At 43.4% G+C, this 12,753-nt stretch overlaps 1 protein-coding gene across 3 annotated transcripts in view; it reads right to left on the reverse strand.

Moving 5' to 3' along the window:
* The window catches only part of Rab11fip2 (RAB11 family interacting protein 2), a 171,867-nt gene that overhangs the window by 19,338 nt on the left and 139,776 nt on the right, over nt 1–12,753 (reverse strand). The window contains exons 6-7 of one of the 3 annotated variants that reach the window (XM_039110359.2): nt 9,548–9,641; nt 8,342–8,448 (exon numbers count right to left, since the gene is read on the reverse strand). In XM_039110359.2, the coding sequence (XP_038966287.1) occupies nt 9,628–9,641 (14 nt within the window). In that variant the 3' untranslated portion in view covers nt 8,342–8,448; nt 9,548–9,627. The remainder of the gene's footprint in view (nt 1–8,341; nt 8,449–9,547; nt 9,642–12,753) is intronic. The other 2 variants (XM_063288292.1, XM_063288295.1) reach the window with 2 other exon arrangements.

Raw genomic sequence — 12,753 nt, forward strand, 5'->3', positions numbered from 1 at the left:
AAGTTCTGGCAGAAGAGAACTAGTCGGGGGGCGGGTGTCCCTGGTTCACTTGGGGTGGGCAGATTTTAATTAGAACACTGTTCTCAGGTGATAAGCGGTTATGAAAGTAATTGTCATTAAAAATACAGACAAATACTCCTTTAAATACAGACATAATTTGTAGACAATACAGTTTAAGTCATGATTCAAGTGATCTTATGAGACAAGATGCTTCAGCAGGCCCCTGGATAGCTCAGTCATTCACTGAGAAAGCAGAAGGGAGTGGCTGGCTTTTACCCCAATGCCCTTTTCTAAGTGGGAACAACATTCATTGCTGTTTGAGTGACACTAATGACATTATTTAAATGAGCTCTATCAGTAATCGAAGGGGGGAATGTGTGACTACTTTATAGCCATATAGGAAAAAGCCTTGCAGTACTGATTAAAGCATACATCAAGACGTACATATGACTTCAGAAGGATCAGGATCAATACTCGTGAGGGAGTTAATCATGTGTTAGTTTTGAGGAATTGACCCATTACACTCTGAGGAGTTTAAAATGAGCAAATTCTAATAGTCAACTACAGTTTCAGGCATTTAACAATGAGTTCTGATTTTAATATTCGGATACAAAGTCCCTTTTATTCCACTGTGCTGTCTCTGTAGAACTAAGCTAAAGAACCCCCCCTCTTGATACATTGCAGCTCCAGTGATTTTTACTAGGTTTCAGGATATCATCTTTGGATTGTCCACAGACAAGACTGGACGTATAGCTCCAATTCATCCATTCATCCCTCCTTCAAACATGCTGCCTCACCCAACCTGTTACTCGATCCCACCAACATCCCGTACATGGTCTCACTGATGCTGATATCATATAGACAGTATCCTCTCCAACCACACCCTCTGCCCAGAGCTGCTTCTGGAAGATCAACCCCATACATGCCATTGAGGCTTGAACGAGAAATGTTTCCTGTAGTATTGGGCACCTGAATAATCTGTCCGCAGTTGATGGACTGTTTGGGGAGGTTTAGAGAGAACAGATTTAATGAAGTATGTTTTCAGTGGCAGGCTTTGAGAGTGTGCGCTCTCTGTCACTTGCAGTTGAGAACATGAACTCCCAGATTCATGCTCCTTCATGCCTGCCTGCTGCTGTATCTCCTCATCATGATAGACCCTCATCTATAGGGAGCTGTATGCCCAAATAAACGATTCCTTCTGTAAGTTGCCTTGGTTGTGGTGTTTTATCACAGCAAAAGCAACTAATAAAATTCTCACCAGCCACATCTCATTCCTTCTCCTCCAGACTCCCACAGCACCAGGAAGATGACTCAGTAGGTAAGAAGAGCATTTGCTGTGTCAACATGAAGATCTAAGTTCAAATCTCCAGCACCTATGTAAAAACCTAGGTATGATTGGTCACACATACCTGTAACACCAGTGTGGTTGGGACCAGAGACAGGACAGTTCCTGGGCTTATTGGCCGCCAGCCTGGGTAGTGATCAGTGGAAGACTCTGTCTCAAGGGAATGAAGCAGAGAGCGATAGAACAGGACACCCGACTTCCTCCTTGAGCCTCTGTGTGTACAGGCGTCTGCCCTTCCATAGGCAAGCACACCACAGGCACATAAACAAAATGCAGCTCAAGTCTGTTTGCTTTCTAGGCTCTCTTCACCACACCCGGGCCCCTAGCTCTTCTCTGTGTTCTCATTTCTTGCCACGTGCGATTAATTTACAGGTTCATCATCTTTCCTATTTCCTGTAAGGTCTTGGATGTTGCTGTATAATGGGCAGGTTTAGATCTCAACACCACAGGTCCATGTTGAAATTCCAAAGAAGCTGGGTCATGACCTCAATACAAGGTGGTAGCAGTGGTGGAAGCAGCAGGGGCAGCAGCAACATTAGAGTAGATGAATGAGCCATCAAGACAAGAAGGTAAGCAGGCATAAAGATAAGCTTTCCCCGTGGACCGAGTGTTTCCTCCCTCCCTCCTACCTCTCACCAAAGTAGAGCTAATTAAGATAATCAAGCTAATCTCTCACAGATATGCTTGGAGGCTTATCTGTTAGTTGACTCTAGATTCAGCCAAGTTCTCAGTGATATCAGCATCACGGCTTCCCGCTTGTAAGGTGGCCCAACACTGTGGTTTTTATGTGTTTGCCAAATGTTCCTGCCTTCCTGTCTTTCCTCTGTACATTTGAATATGTGTAGTCATGTAGGGTTTTGGTGCCCTTGACTGGAAGAAATGTGTTCTAAGGATAAACAGCACCAAAGTGATGGGTGGAGGTCACAGCTTGAGCCACCTCTGGTCTGAAGTGTACAAATCCCCGATGCTCAATATCTTTGTCTCTATGACCTCCCTTTCTAGGTTTGTGCATTACACACACCTGACTCAATATGTTAAGCTCATATTATGAACATTAAAGAAAGCCACCAAAGGATCTTGTTGTCATTGACTTTCATGTGTGAGGGGGGGGGAAGGGTTCATTTTCCCACTCTGACAGTCTCCCAAGGATACATCTGGATTGACAGCTGGCCTTGCCCAACCCCTACTTCCCACCATGTCAGAAAGCACTTGATCTGTTTGCTTGAGAGGAATTATTCCTGCCCTGATGAAGTGATCAATAATGGTGCAGCGGTTGGAACCAGAGCTCTGGATCCTAGAATCTTCTCAGTCCATATGCTCCCTCCTCCCCAACCAACAGCAGAGTCTCAGAATTTAATATACTTTCAAGTGAGTTTTAGTACGTGTGACATTTTTGGAGCCAAAAGCTGAGTTCAGAGGAATGTCAGTTTGGTGGGAGTCTCACAACTGTACTCTTGCTTCTGAATGAGATCCTGACTTCAGAGGTAAGGCTGCTGTTACTTCCGAACAAGAATGCAAATTCCCTAATTTTCTTTTGAGTGTACTGTAGTTAATGAACTTGGCTATAGAGAGAAGTCTCCTCAGCTTTGAGAGGTCCTCCATACCAGAGCTAAATGCGCTAATAAAAATTAGCCAGGACTTTTCCTATCAAAATGGATCAGGTTACTGCCTGGACCCCGATTTCTACCACCCCATGGGAAGAAGCTCAAAGTGATATTATCCTCCTCCAAAGTGTTGGGTTTCTGTTTATGTTCAACATGAGTAAACATTGTAAGTAAAATTATCCTTTTTAAGGGTGACCTTTCTGGTGGCACTAATTTAACTTAGAAAAACTTACTATTTTATACTTGTCTTCCTTCAGCTTCCCATTCAACTTCCCAGTTGGCACATATGGGAACTAGTCCTAGACTGCATTGTCAAGTCTAATGTGGTGCTATCTGCTGTCTTGGTAGAGACTGAAGCTGAGGCAAGACCTGAACTCAGAGGAAGTGAATGTTGTGGTTGATTAGTATTGTCTGGGGAATGATTAGTAATGTCTGCTGGGGAAAGAGCCTAGGAAAGACCAGTTCTTTGTATCTGCCCTTTGCCTACTTAACTTAATCATTCATGAACTTAGGAGCCTCATATTCCCTCTCCTTTCTGGACAGCAAAAGAAAATGATTTTGGCATTTCTGAGTTTCTATGGAAGGAATCTCTTAACAAGTAGGGAACCAAAGATTGGAAGCTATGATCAGAGACAAGCTAGAGCTGAAGTTGTTTCCAGGAGGAACTGGGTGTTTTTTCTCCTGTTTACTGAGATTCTGGTGCCTGCTTTCTCTTCTTCCCATACCTCAGGTTTCCTTAGACTTGTTAAATGAGTCTATGCTTAGCACCAGTGCAGCTATCTCTCAAGAGGTACAAGTGACCTTTCTGAAAACAGTGTAACATCTCCTGAATCAAAGGTTCTGGAGGGGGCCTGCCTGTGTGTTTGCAAACTCCCTCAGGCAGGTCCAACAAAGTAGTTCATAAGACCCAGAACAAATGAAAAACTGAAGTTCCTTGTTGAAAGTTATTTAGAACTTAAACAGCCCCAGTAAAATTCAAGCTGAGGCTCCCATAATTGAAAGCCAGCTCTGCCTCCTTGTTGTTCTGATGTGTGCCCTCATCATCACCCAAAACCATGAGGTGGGATGTTTCAGTTCATCAATCCAGTGGTTGTGAGAAACAGGAGGAGGTTTGAAGTTCAAGGTTCAACCAACACTTCCTTTAGCTGACCTTGTAATGAAACTGTCTGTCCATCTTGTCTGTCTGTCCATCCATCTGCGTGAGTGTGTGTGTGTGTGTGTGTGTCTATGTGTCTCTGTGTGTGTTTGTGTGTGTGCGTCTATGTCTCTGTGTGTATTTGTGTGTTTTGTGTGTGTGTGTGTGTATGTGTGTGTGTGTTCACAATGTCATTGACTGGTATATGGATTACAGGATGAATGACCATCAGACCTTAGAGATCTTCTCTCTCCTTCCCCAGCTCTGGGATTACCTCACCATACCTGTTTTTGTTTTGTTTTGTTCTTCTCATCTGAATGTTGGGGACTGAACTCAGGTCCTACAAATTGAGCTTTCTCTCTAGCAAAGAAACACTGTTCTTACTAAGTGAATGGTGTCTTCCACAGTGACAGAGGCAGCAGATCCAGACTTCTAAGACACACAGTTGCATCCAGCCGTCTCTCAACCATTACTGTCTTGAACTCTGTTGTTTGTTTTAAAACAAACTCGCATTCAATCATCACTTTATATATATTCCTTTCTGGGCACAACAATGACCACTTAATAAAATACTTTCCTACGCTTGCATTCTGAACATCTCAAGAAATTTATGTTACAGGAGGAGACAGCAGGCACATTTATGGTTAAAGTTGTTTTACCAAGAGAATGGGAGGGGCAGATACAATAAGTGAGTTCGAATCGGTTAAAGGGAAAAGAAAGGGGGTAGAGAGAGAAGAGAGCTAGAAAGGACTGTGGTTTTTTCTGATTGGTTCCTAGGATGTAGGGGCTGGTCTTTACTGGCTACTAGTCTCCTAGAACGGTTTATACCAATCACCAGGACTACAGTCATGTCCGTGTCTTTCAGCTTCATGCAAAGGTTCGAGCACCTTCCTTCACCATCTACTGGCTGAGGGTGAGGCACAGAATGTCTCTAATAGACTACAAGGTCTGCTGGACAGAGGTCCTAGGTCTTAAAACATGCTAGCCAGGCAAAGAGCAGAGCAGGAAGGACCCTCTTCATAGGAGGCACTGTGTGCCTAGGTGATATGTCAGGGTGCCAGTGCCATAGGTGAAGTGGGGAATGTGAGCAAGGCTTTCTTCACTGGAATGTTCTAGGACAACGGCTTAAAATTCATCCAGCTTCCTCCCTCTCACAGTAGGTGACAGGTTGTTACTTGTCTAGCAGTTTCTTCTTATTTAAATTCACCAAAATTGTGAGACAGCAGCTACTCTGTTCCAAAGAGGCATACTCTCTACATTAACAGTGACAACACGGGCCAACGAGTTTACGGGCAGCCCGTGAAGTAGCTTGCTGTCAAATCCGATGGCCTGATCTTGATCCCCAGGACCCAAACGGTGATCTCCACATGCATGCACAAAGCTTCCTCCAACCAGCCAATTAATCAACCAATAGATGTAAAAAAAATAATAATGGCAGAGTAGTATGTGGTCACACTGGACCGGGGGCTTGCAGTTCATCAACTTTTCAAGAGCTGTGGCTTTCAGGGTGTAAGGGCTATATACATGTTGCTGCTGTTTAGACAGTTTAAGTCTCTCCTGTTTAGTCTTTTCAATTTGCACGTGTGTGCATTCTCTCTCTCTTTCTCTCTCTCTCTCTCATACACACACACACACACACACACACACACACACACACACACACACAAAATGCTGAAATGTATCACAGGCTGCTAAGATTTCATAGATATCCAAGCCAAAAGAGGGGCATTTTCTACCCGGAGGGTGTGGAAGTGTGACCAAATTAGCCACACTTGGGAAATTATTCAGAACCGTCTTCCTAAGTCAGATTGAGCCAATCTGGATTTTGAACATTTGCTGTGATTTTTTAGCAATTCATCTGTTTGTTTCTCAATATCTAGGCAGATTAAAGTCTTTTCATCTTGAACAGCTATGCATGAAAATGAATGGAGAAAGACCAACTCCACAATTTGTGTGTGTGTGCACGTGCGTGTGCACATGCACACTTTTTACTTTTTTGTCACCAGTCAGATCACACTTTTCTTATTAATAGAAAAAAAAAAAGCTCATATCAAAAACAATGAAGAAAACACAGAAGAACAAAGTTGTGTGTGACTGACAGCTGGTCTCCTCGGGAGCTGGCGGCAGTAACTCGGGACTCCTTGCACAAATATGCCAAGCACGAGAGGGCTGAGCTAGCAGACCCCGGAAGCTGGCACCACTTCATTCAGATCAGACTGTTACTTCTGCCGGTCACGTTCCCACTGCCATGGTTTTCTGACAATTTCCCTGTAAATCGGGCAGAAGCCCCTCCGAAATCTACGATGAGTTTTTCTTCTCGAGAGATTTATTTTGGTTTTGTTGTTGTTATGCTTAACATAACAGATGTTCCCGCATTTTTTCACATAATACCACTGTGAGTCTCATGTTATCCTTAAAATCCTACAAAATTTTAGACAGCCCCTCTGAAATCACTTTCTCTTCCTTTGAAACATTACCTGTGAGAAGGCTTCCCCCACTTCTCTCTGTTCCTAATGATACATTAAAAGGAAAGCTATACTGAAAAGGGACTGTTTACCCCTGCTTTGTGATTCTGAAATTAAGTGCTGTTGAAAGATAATTACCCCAGTGGTGGAGTCAGAGAGTCCACAGATCTACTGGAAGGGAATAAAAACGTCCCTTGTGATTTTTTTCTCTTCTTCACCCAATTTATAAAGTAGGGCTACGAGGTGACCGTCGGACACACCCGGGAGCATTCTAAAGACAAGTCATAGGTCTGGTTTTAATCAGGTGTGGTTGAGGAAGCATGTTTCGAGGAAGCAGTGCTGAGAGGCCCTTATGTGAAGATCCTTCACTTACAAGGTTTCAGGACTCCTGCCTTATCTTGGATGCACTTTGAAGAGTACAGCTATGTAGAGACTGCTCACCCCCAGCTTCTCTGGAGAGAATTAGCACCTTTATCTCGCTCTTTCTCCCCGGTGGGCAAAATATCAGCTTCTTATGATATTGGCTTTCTGTTACTATATAGAATTGTCTCAATTTAAACACTCTTTTGTGATGTGCTATAGGCCTCCAACAAGGACAGCTCAACAAACAAGTCATTCATTTGCTTTTCTATCCAGACTGGCTATCTCTCCTGGCTATGTACAGAGGAGGACACTTACACATCCATCTCTCCTTATAACATCATTTCCCATGCCAAAAGGTTCAGTGCCCCCAGGCCAATTCCGAACACATATTTCAACCATTCAATTAAGTGGCTTCAGCCTCAACAACATGTTTCTTCTACACCTTCTGAGATATTCCCAAGGCATACTGTTCCACTTGCAAGCCCATTTGGAGGAGCCCCTGACATTCTTTATCTGCCTCCCATGACTTTATTTGGAGTTCATGTGGGCTGTTCTCGTGGCCTGGGCATTTCTGTCTCATACCCTTTGGATAGTATTTCTGTGTAAGTTAAGATGTTGTCTGGGTAGCCAGTGATTGCAAAATAACCCAACTGGATATGTTAAAAAACCATAGACATGAAATTGGTTCATCCTTGTAACTGAATTTAGCAGGGTAGTTGACTTCAGACAAGGTTTGAGCAGAGTTTAAATGCTGTGCTTGAAATCTGCTTTTCCTGTCTCGGTGTCTTAGCTGTGCACCTGTAGTGATAACAATCGTCCCGTGGCTGCACACAGGCACAAGGTAATTGCCAATAGCTCTCATGGCCCGCTCCACTGGCAACAGAAACCTGGGTAACATGTTCCCAGACAAAGCTCATAGACCTTGGAAAAGATGATGCTGATTGATTTGATCTAAGCCACACACTCCAGGGTGGACACAAAGCACAAGGGAGAAATTCTGCAGTTTCCCCAAGACAACTCCCCAGGAGCCTTTTGCCTCACCCACGAATAAGCAAACCTAGGAACAGAAATCTGCGTGCTTTCCTCAGGGTCAAACATTGTTGACGCATCCAGTGGTTGTTTCTCCTGGACCCCAAGTGAGTGGCCCATATTAACCATCATTCAATACCAGCAACAGCAGACCAAAAAAAAAAAAACATTTTAGAATTGTCTCATGAGAAGTTTACCTTGATTTCTTTTTTCCCTTCAATGGACAATTCACCCTCAGAGGCTGTGTGTGTGTGGATAGCGGCACAGTATAGACACCACATGTTCTAACAGGTGCCTGAGGCTGCCAAAGCAGACGGCCTGGCGGGCTTCTGGCATTGCAAATGAGGTTTCCTTTTACTGTGAAGACACCAGGCCCTGTGATTCTGCCTACTGTCCTCACCTCGAGCTAGGTCCTTGAGCGAAGGTTCTCATTGCCTCTTTACAGATGTCTGGTTTCCTGAAATTCTGGCTCCTCTTTGATCCTCTGAGAAGAAAGCATTCATCTTCCTACAATGAAAGCCACTTAGAAGAGGGCAAAATACTATAACCGGAGGACTCTAGATCATCAAATGCTAATGTGTACATATTTATTTAATTGGGTAATCAGAAAGGTGTGAAAAGAAAATGGTTCTTGGCCTTTTCTTCATGGGTGAGTTACAGGCATGCACAAATCAATGTCTTGTTACCATAATATGCATCACACACACACACCATTACACACACACACACACACACACACACACGCACATACACACTCTCATGCACACACGCACACACATACATATACGCACATGCACACATGCACACACATGCAGACACATTCCCCCACACGTATATACACATAGGCATGCATATGTACACACACATACACACACGTGCACACACATATACATGCACATACTTGCATGCACACACATGCACATATACACCATATACACACACAGACTTATGCACACACATGCATGTATACACACTAACAAGCACACACACATACGCAGACACACACCAACATACAGATGCACCCCCTCCACGTGTACATACACATAGGCATGCATATGCATACACACACACACATGCACACACATACACACACACACACACACACACATTACCATCACCACACCTCTTGCTCTTAACGTTTATAATGTCCTCGATGAGACACAAATGCAGTTGTTTTATTAACTGTCTTCCTTTTCCTCAGGTTCCAAGAGCTTTTGACTATTTGTTTTTTCCTTGGACCCAATCTTTAGAAAAAGACTTCCTGCTCAGGAAGCAATTTGCATGCATGAGTGTCTTGTCCTGTGCAAGACCTCTGTCTTAGTCACGCTGTCACTGTGCATGAGTGGAGATAGAGCACGGTAATCTTTCTTGTCTTCCTTTAACTATGGTAATCTGTGAACTTCTCTATATCTTAAATTAGCATATGAAGTGACAAAATTCCTTTTGCATTTCCATACACTATTCTGTTTGGCTGTCACTACCACCCATTCCTCTCCTCTGTATCCCCACCCTCTTATGCCCTGCTACATCCTGAAATACCCTTTTCTACCTTCATGCCTCACAAAGCCTTCGACTGTTTATGTAAGAGAAGATGATATATACCAACCTGTCTGTGTGATTCCTGTAGTCAAATGGCCAACCTTAAGCATTTCATCACTGAGTCTGTAGGGAAGGTGTTATCCAGCCTCATTCTTGTCTCTCTTAGGGGAGGAAAGATAGATCCATTCAGTCCTTCCATAATACCCATGAAGCAAAGTGAGTAAGACTTGGGGACTATTCTCTTATAGCTCCTGAGAATTCTGTATTGAGTATATATATGTGCAGAAGGGGTGGCTTTGTTGTTTGTTTGGTTTTTTGTTTTGTTTTGTTTTGTTTGCTTGTTCACTTTACGTAGGTCTGTCACATTAAATATCCAGTAACTTGATGTTCTAGAAGCTGGAGATCCAGTATCAAGGTGTCGGGCTAGGGATATAGCTCAGTGACAGAATGCTGAACTATCATATATGAGGGCCTGGGTTTGATCCCCAACACTACAAAAATCCAAAAGGTTAGCAGGGGTGTGTCCCATGTTTTACGGTATTCTAGATTCTTGAGGCTATTAGGAACCCTTGATTGGAATTCAAACACTTTGGTCCAGCATCAGCTTCAGCCTCAGCCTCCTTCTCCTATGTTCTCCCCGAGTGTCTCTGTGTCTCTGATCACAGGAGGAGGACTCCTTCCCATGCCACCAAACACTGGGTGGAAGCTGCATACAACCCTTCCCTTTATGACAAAGCCTTTAAACATCCATTCCAAAACCCTATTCACATATAAGTCGGGACTTGAGCTTACTTTGACCATACAGGCTAGCAATTCTGCTCACTAGAGGGAATTTTCTTGAATTTTACCACTTAGATTTTAATATGGACTCCTGAATTCTCAGTCTAGCTCCTGATGTCTGCCTTCTTCCACACATGCTGCTCCTCAGACCATCCAAGTCTCACATGCCAGATGTCCTTCCTGATGCTGAGTACTACATGGTCTTCCTAGGCTCCAACAAGGAATGCCCTACTAGTAAACCCAAGCCTACGATCACTGAAAAATCAGTCTAACTCTCAGGAAGTGAATGAGTAAAATAAAATTGCCATCAACAGAAATCACCTTTAACCAATTTTAATATCTGTCCAAGTTGAGAAATAACTCCAGGAGACATTTCAATGAGGAGCTTCCAATGGCTTATCTGATTTTGATCTACCTTTATAAATTAAAATGGGAGGGGGATAGAAATCAGAGATATCATCTCCAGTTGAGACTTGAGAAGAAGACTGAGGCTGACAAACAGCCGGATGCTGAGACGTCAGAAAGACATCCACATCAGCTGGGACCTCTCACCTAATTCAGAGAAGTGATATTCACAAACACTGTCGATATTTCTGAGTTTACAATCACACCTTTGACTGTTGACTTAAAGCATCTAGTTTGGTTCCGGCTACTGGTGATGTTTACACTTTGGAATCTATTATGCATAGAAAAATTAGGGATTATCTTTGACCCGAGTACCACATATTCTTATGCAAAACTAAGTAGGGTTATTTATTCATTTAATCAATTCCATATGTTTGCTATCATCATGGACATGTTGAGCAGACCTGATTTCTGCTGAGGTCAAATCCACATTGTCCTGCGTGTGGGGATCACAAGTCTGATTGGGACACAGGTCCCCTGGTTGGCATTCAGGCCACGTTAAGCCTCTCTGACTCGTGCCACAAGGGCATCCTTTTCTTTTTCTACTTTAGCTGATGGGTCATCTGTCACTCAGAAACATAATCAAGAGTTTTCTTCTTTATGAAAGTAAAACTCTGGGCCTCTATGTAGGGGAAGATTTAACTCTGTATTTACTTTTCAGCTTAATCTGGTAACAGAACATGGACACTGGGAAAAAGATCTGTGATTATGGTTACAGGTGAAACTGTGACCCAGAGATTTCATTCAGTTCTACAAATGACACATGTCAAGTTCAGTGCCGATGGCCAGAGGAACCAGGTTCTAGTGAGAAAGGGTGAACTGTAAGCTTCAGGAATTCACACACACACACACACACACACACACACACTCTCTAAATGTGTTATCCATAAGGGTGTAAAGAACTCTGGGATAAGAGGCATTGAGTTTAACAGGCTAAGGCTATGAAAATGTTGATGAGAAGAAAAGAGAAGATCCCAGGCAACTGTCACACGTTAGGTGGTAGCTCAGGGTTTCTATTGCTATGATAAACTATGACCCAAGGCAAAGTGGGGATGAGAAGGTTGATTTCATCTTACAATTCCAGTAGCAATGACTTACTGAGGGGCACCAGGGCAGGAACTTAATCAGCAGGAACCTGGAAACAGAGGAACACTGCTTTCTGGCTTGCTCCCTCGTGGCTGGCTCAGACTACTTTCTTAGACAATTCAGGACCACTTGCACAGGGGTGGTCCAACCATGGGTTGGGCCTTTCCACATCAACCACCAATTAAGAAAATATCCTCACAGACCTGTTTACAAACCAATTTTATAGAAGCATCTTCTCAATGAAGATGCCATCTTCCCTGATGTCTGGATCGGGTCAGGTTGACAAACACAACAAGCACAGCTGGTACATAAACACCACATGCATAGGAAGGGCAAGATCAGGTAAAAGGTGCATCCTGTGAGACATATTCAGGCACTAGGGAGATGTTTATGTGGCTGCAGTATGGGACATTAGGGGTAAGAACTGGGCACTAGGCACCAGAGTAGTGATTTGACAAGGAACCAGTGGAAGGAAAGCACATTCAGAAAACATGAATACGGAGGCCTTCTTGCTTACATGATAGGGAGGTAAAAGATTTTGGCACAGAAATGGTGGCAGCTGGGAGGTAATGGGGCATGACAACTCTCCAGGCTTTGGAGGACAAATGGAAGGGACTATAGAGACGAATATTGAAGAGTTTGAACAAGGCTCATCTGCCTGTGGGGACACAGTGGTCCATATCCAGTTAATAAAGGCTTGGAGAACATTACTAAGAGCTCCGAATGCTCCACAAATATCCCTTTGAATGTAAGTTCAGTTCCCACTCCAGAAGTTTCTCTTTGAACAACAATAAATTCATCCTGTAACTATATGCTAGATTTCCTAGTCCGTGCAAGTGTTCTGCCAGGGACCAGAGATTTCAAGAGGAAACATGGATGACTTCCGTGAGGTCAAGTAACTGAGAAGATTCTAAAGGTGAAAATGATCATCCTCTCTTGTGATTAGGCAAAACCAACTTTTTCGTGATGTTACTTCCTAGTTTTTAAGGCAGTCTCTTGGCT

Source organism: Rattus norvegicus, chromosome 1, assembly GCF_036323735.1.
Source record: "Rattus norvegicus strain BN/NHsdMcwi chromosome 1, GRCr8, whole genome shotgun sequence".
Lineage (NCBI taxonomy): Eukaryota > Metazoa > Chordata > Mammalia > Rodentia > Muridae > Rattus > Rattus norvegicus.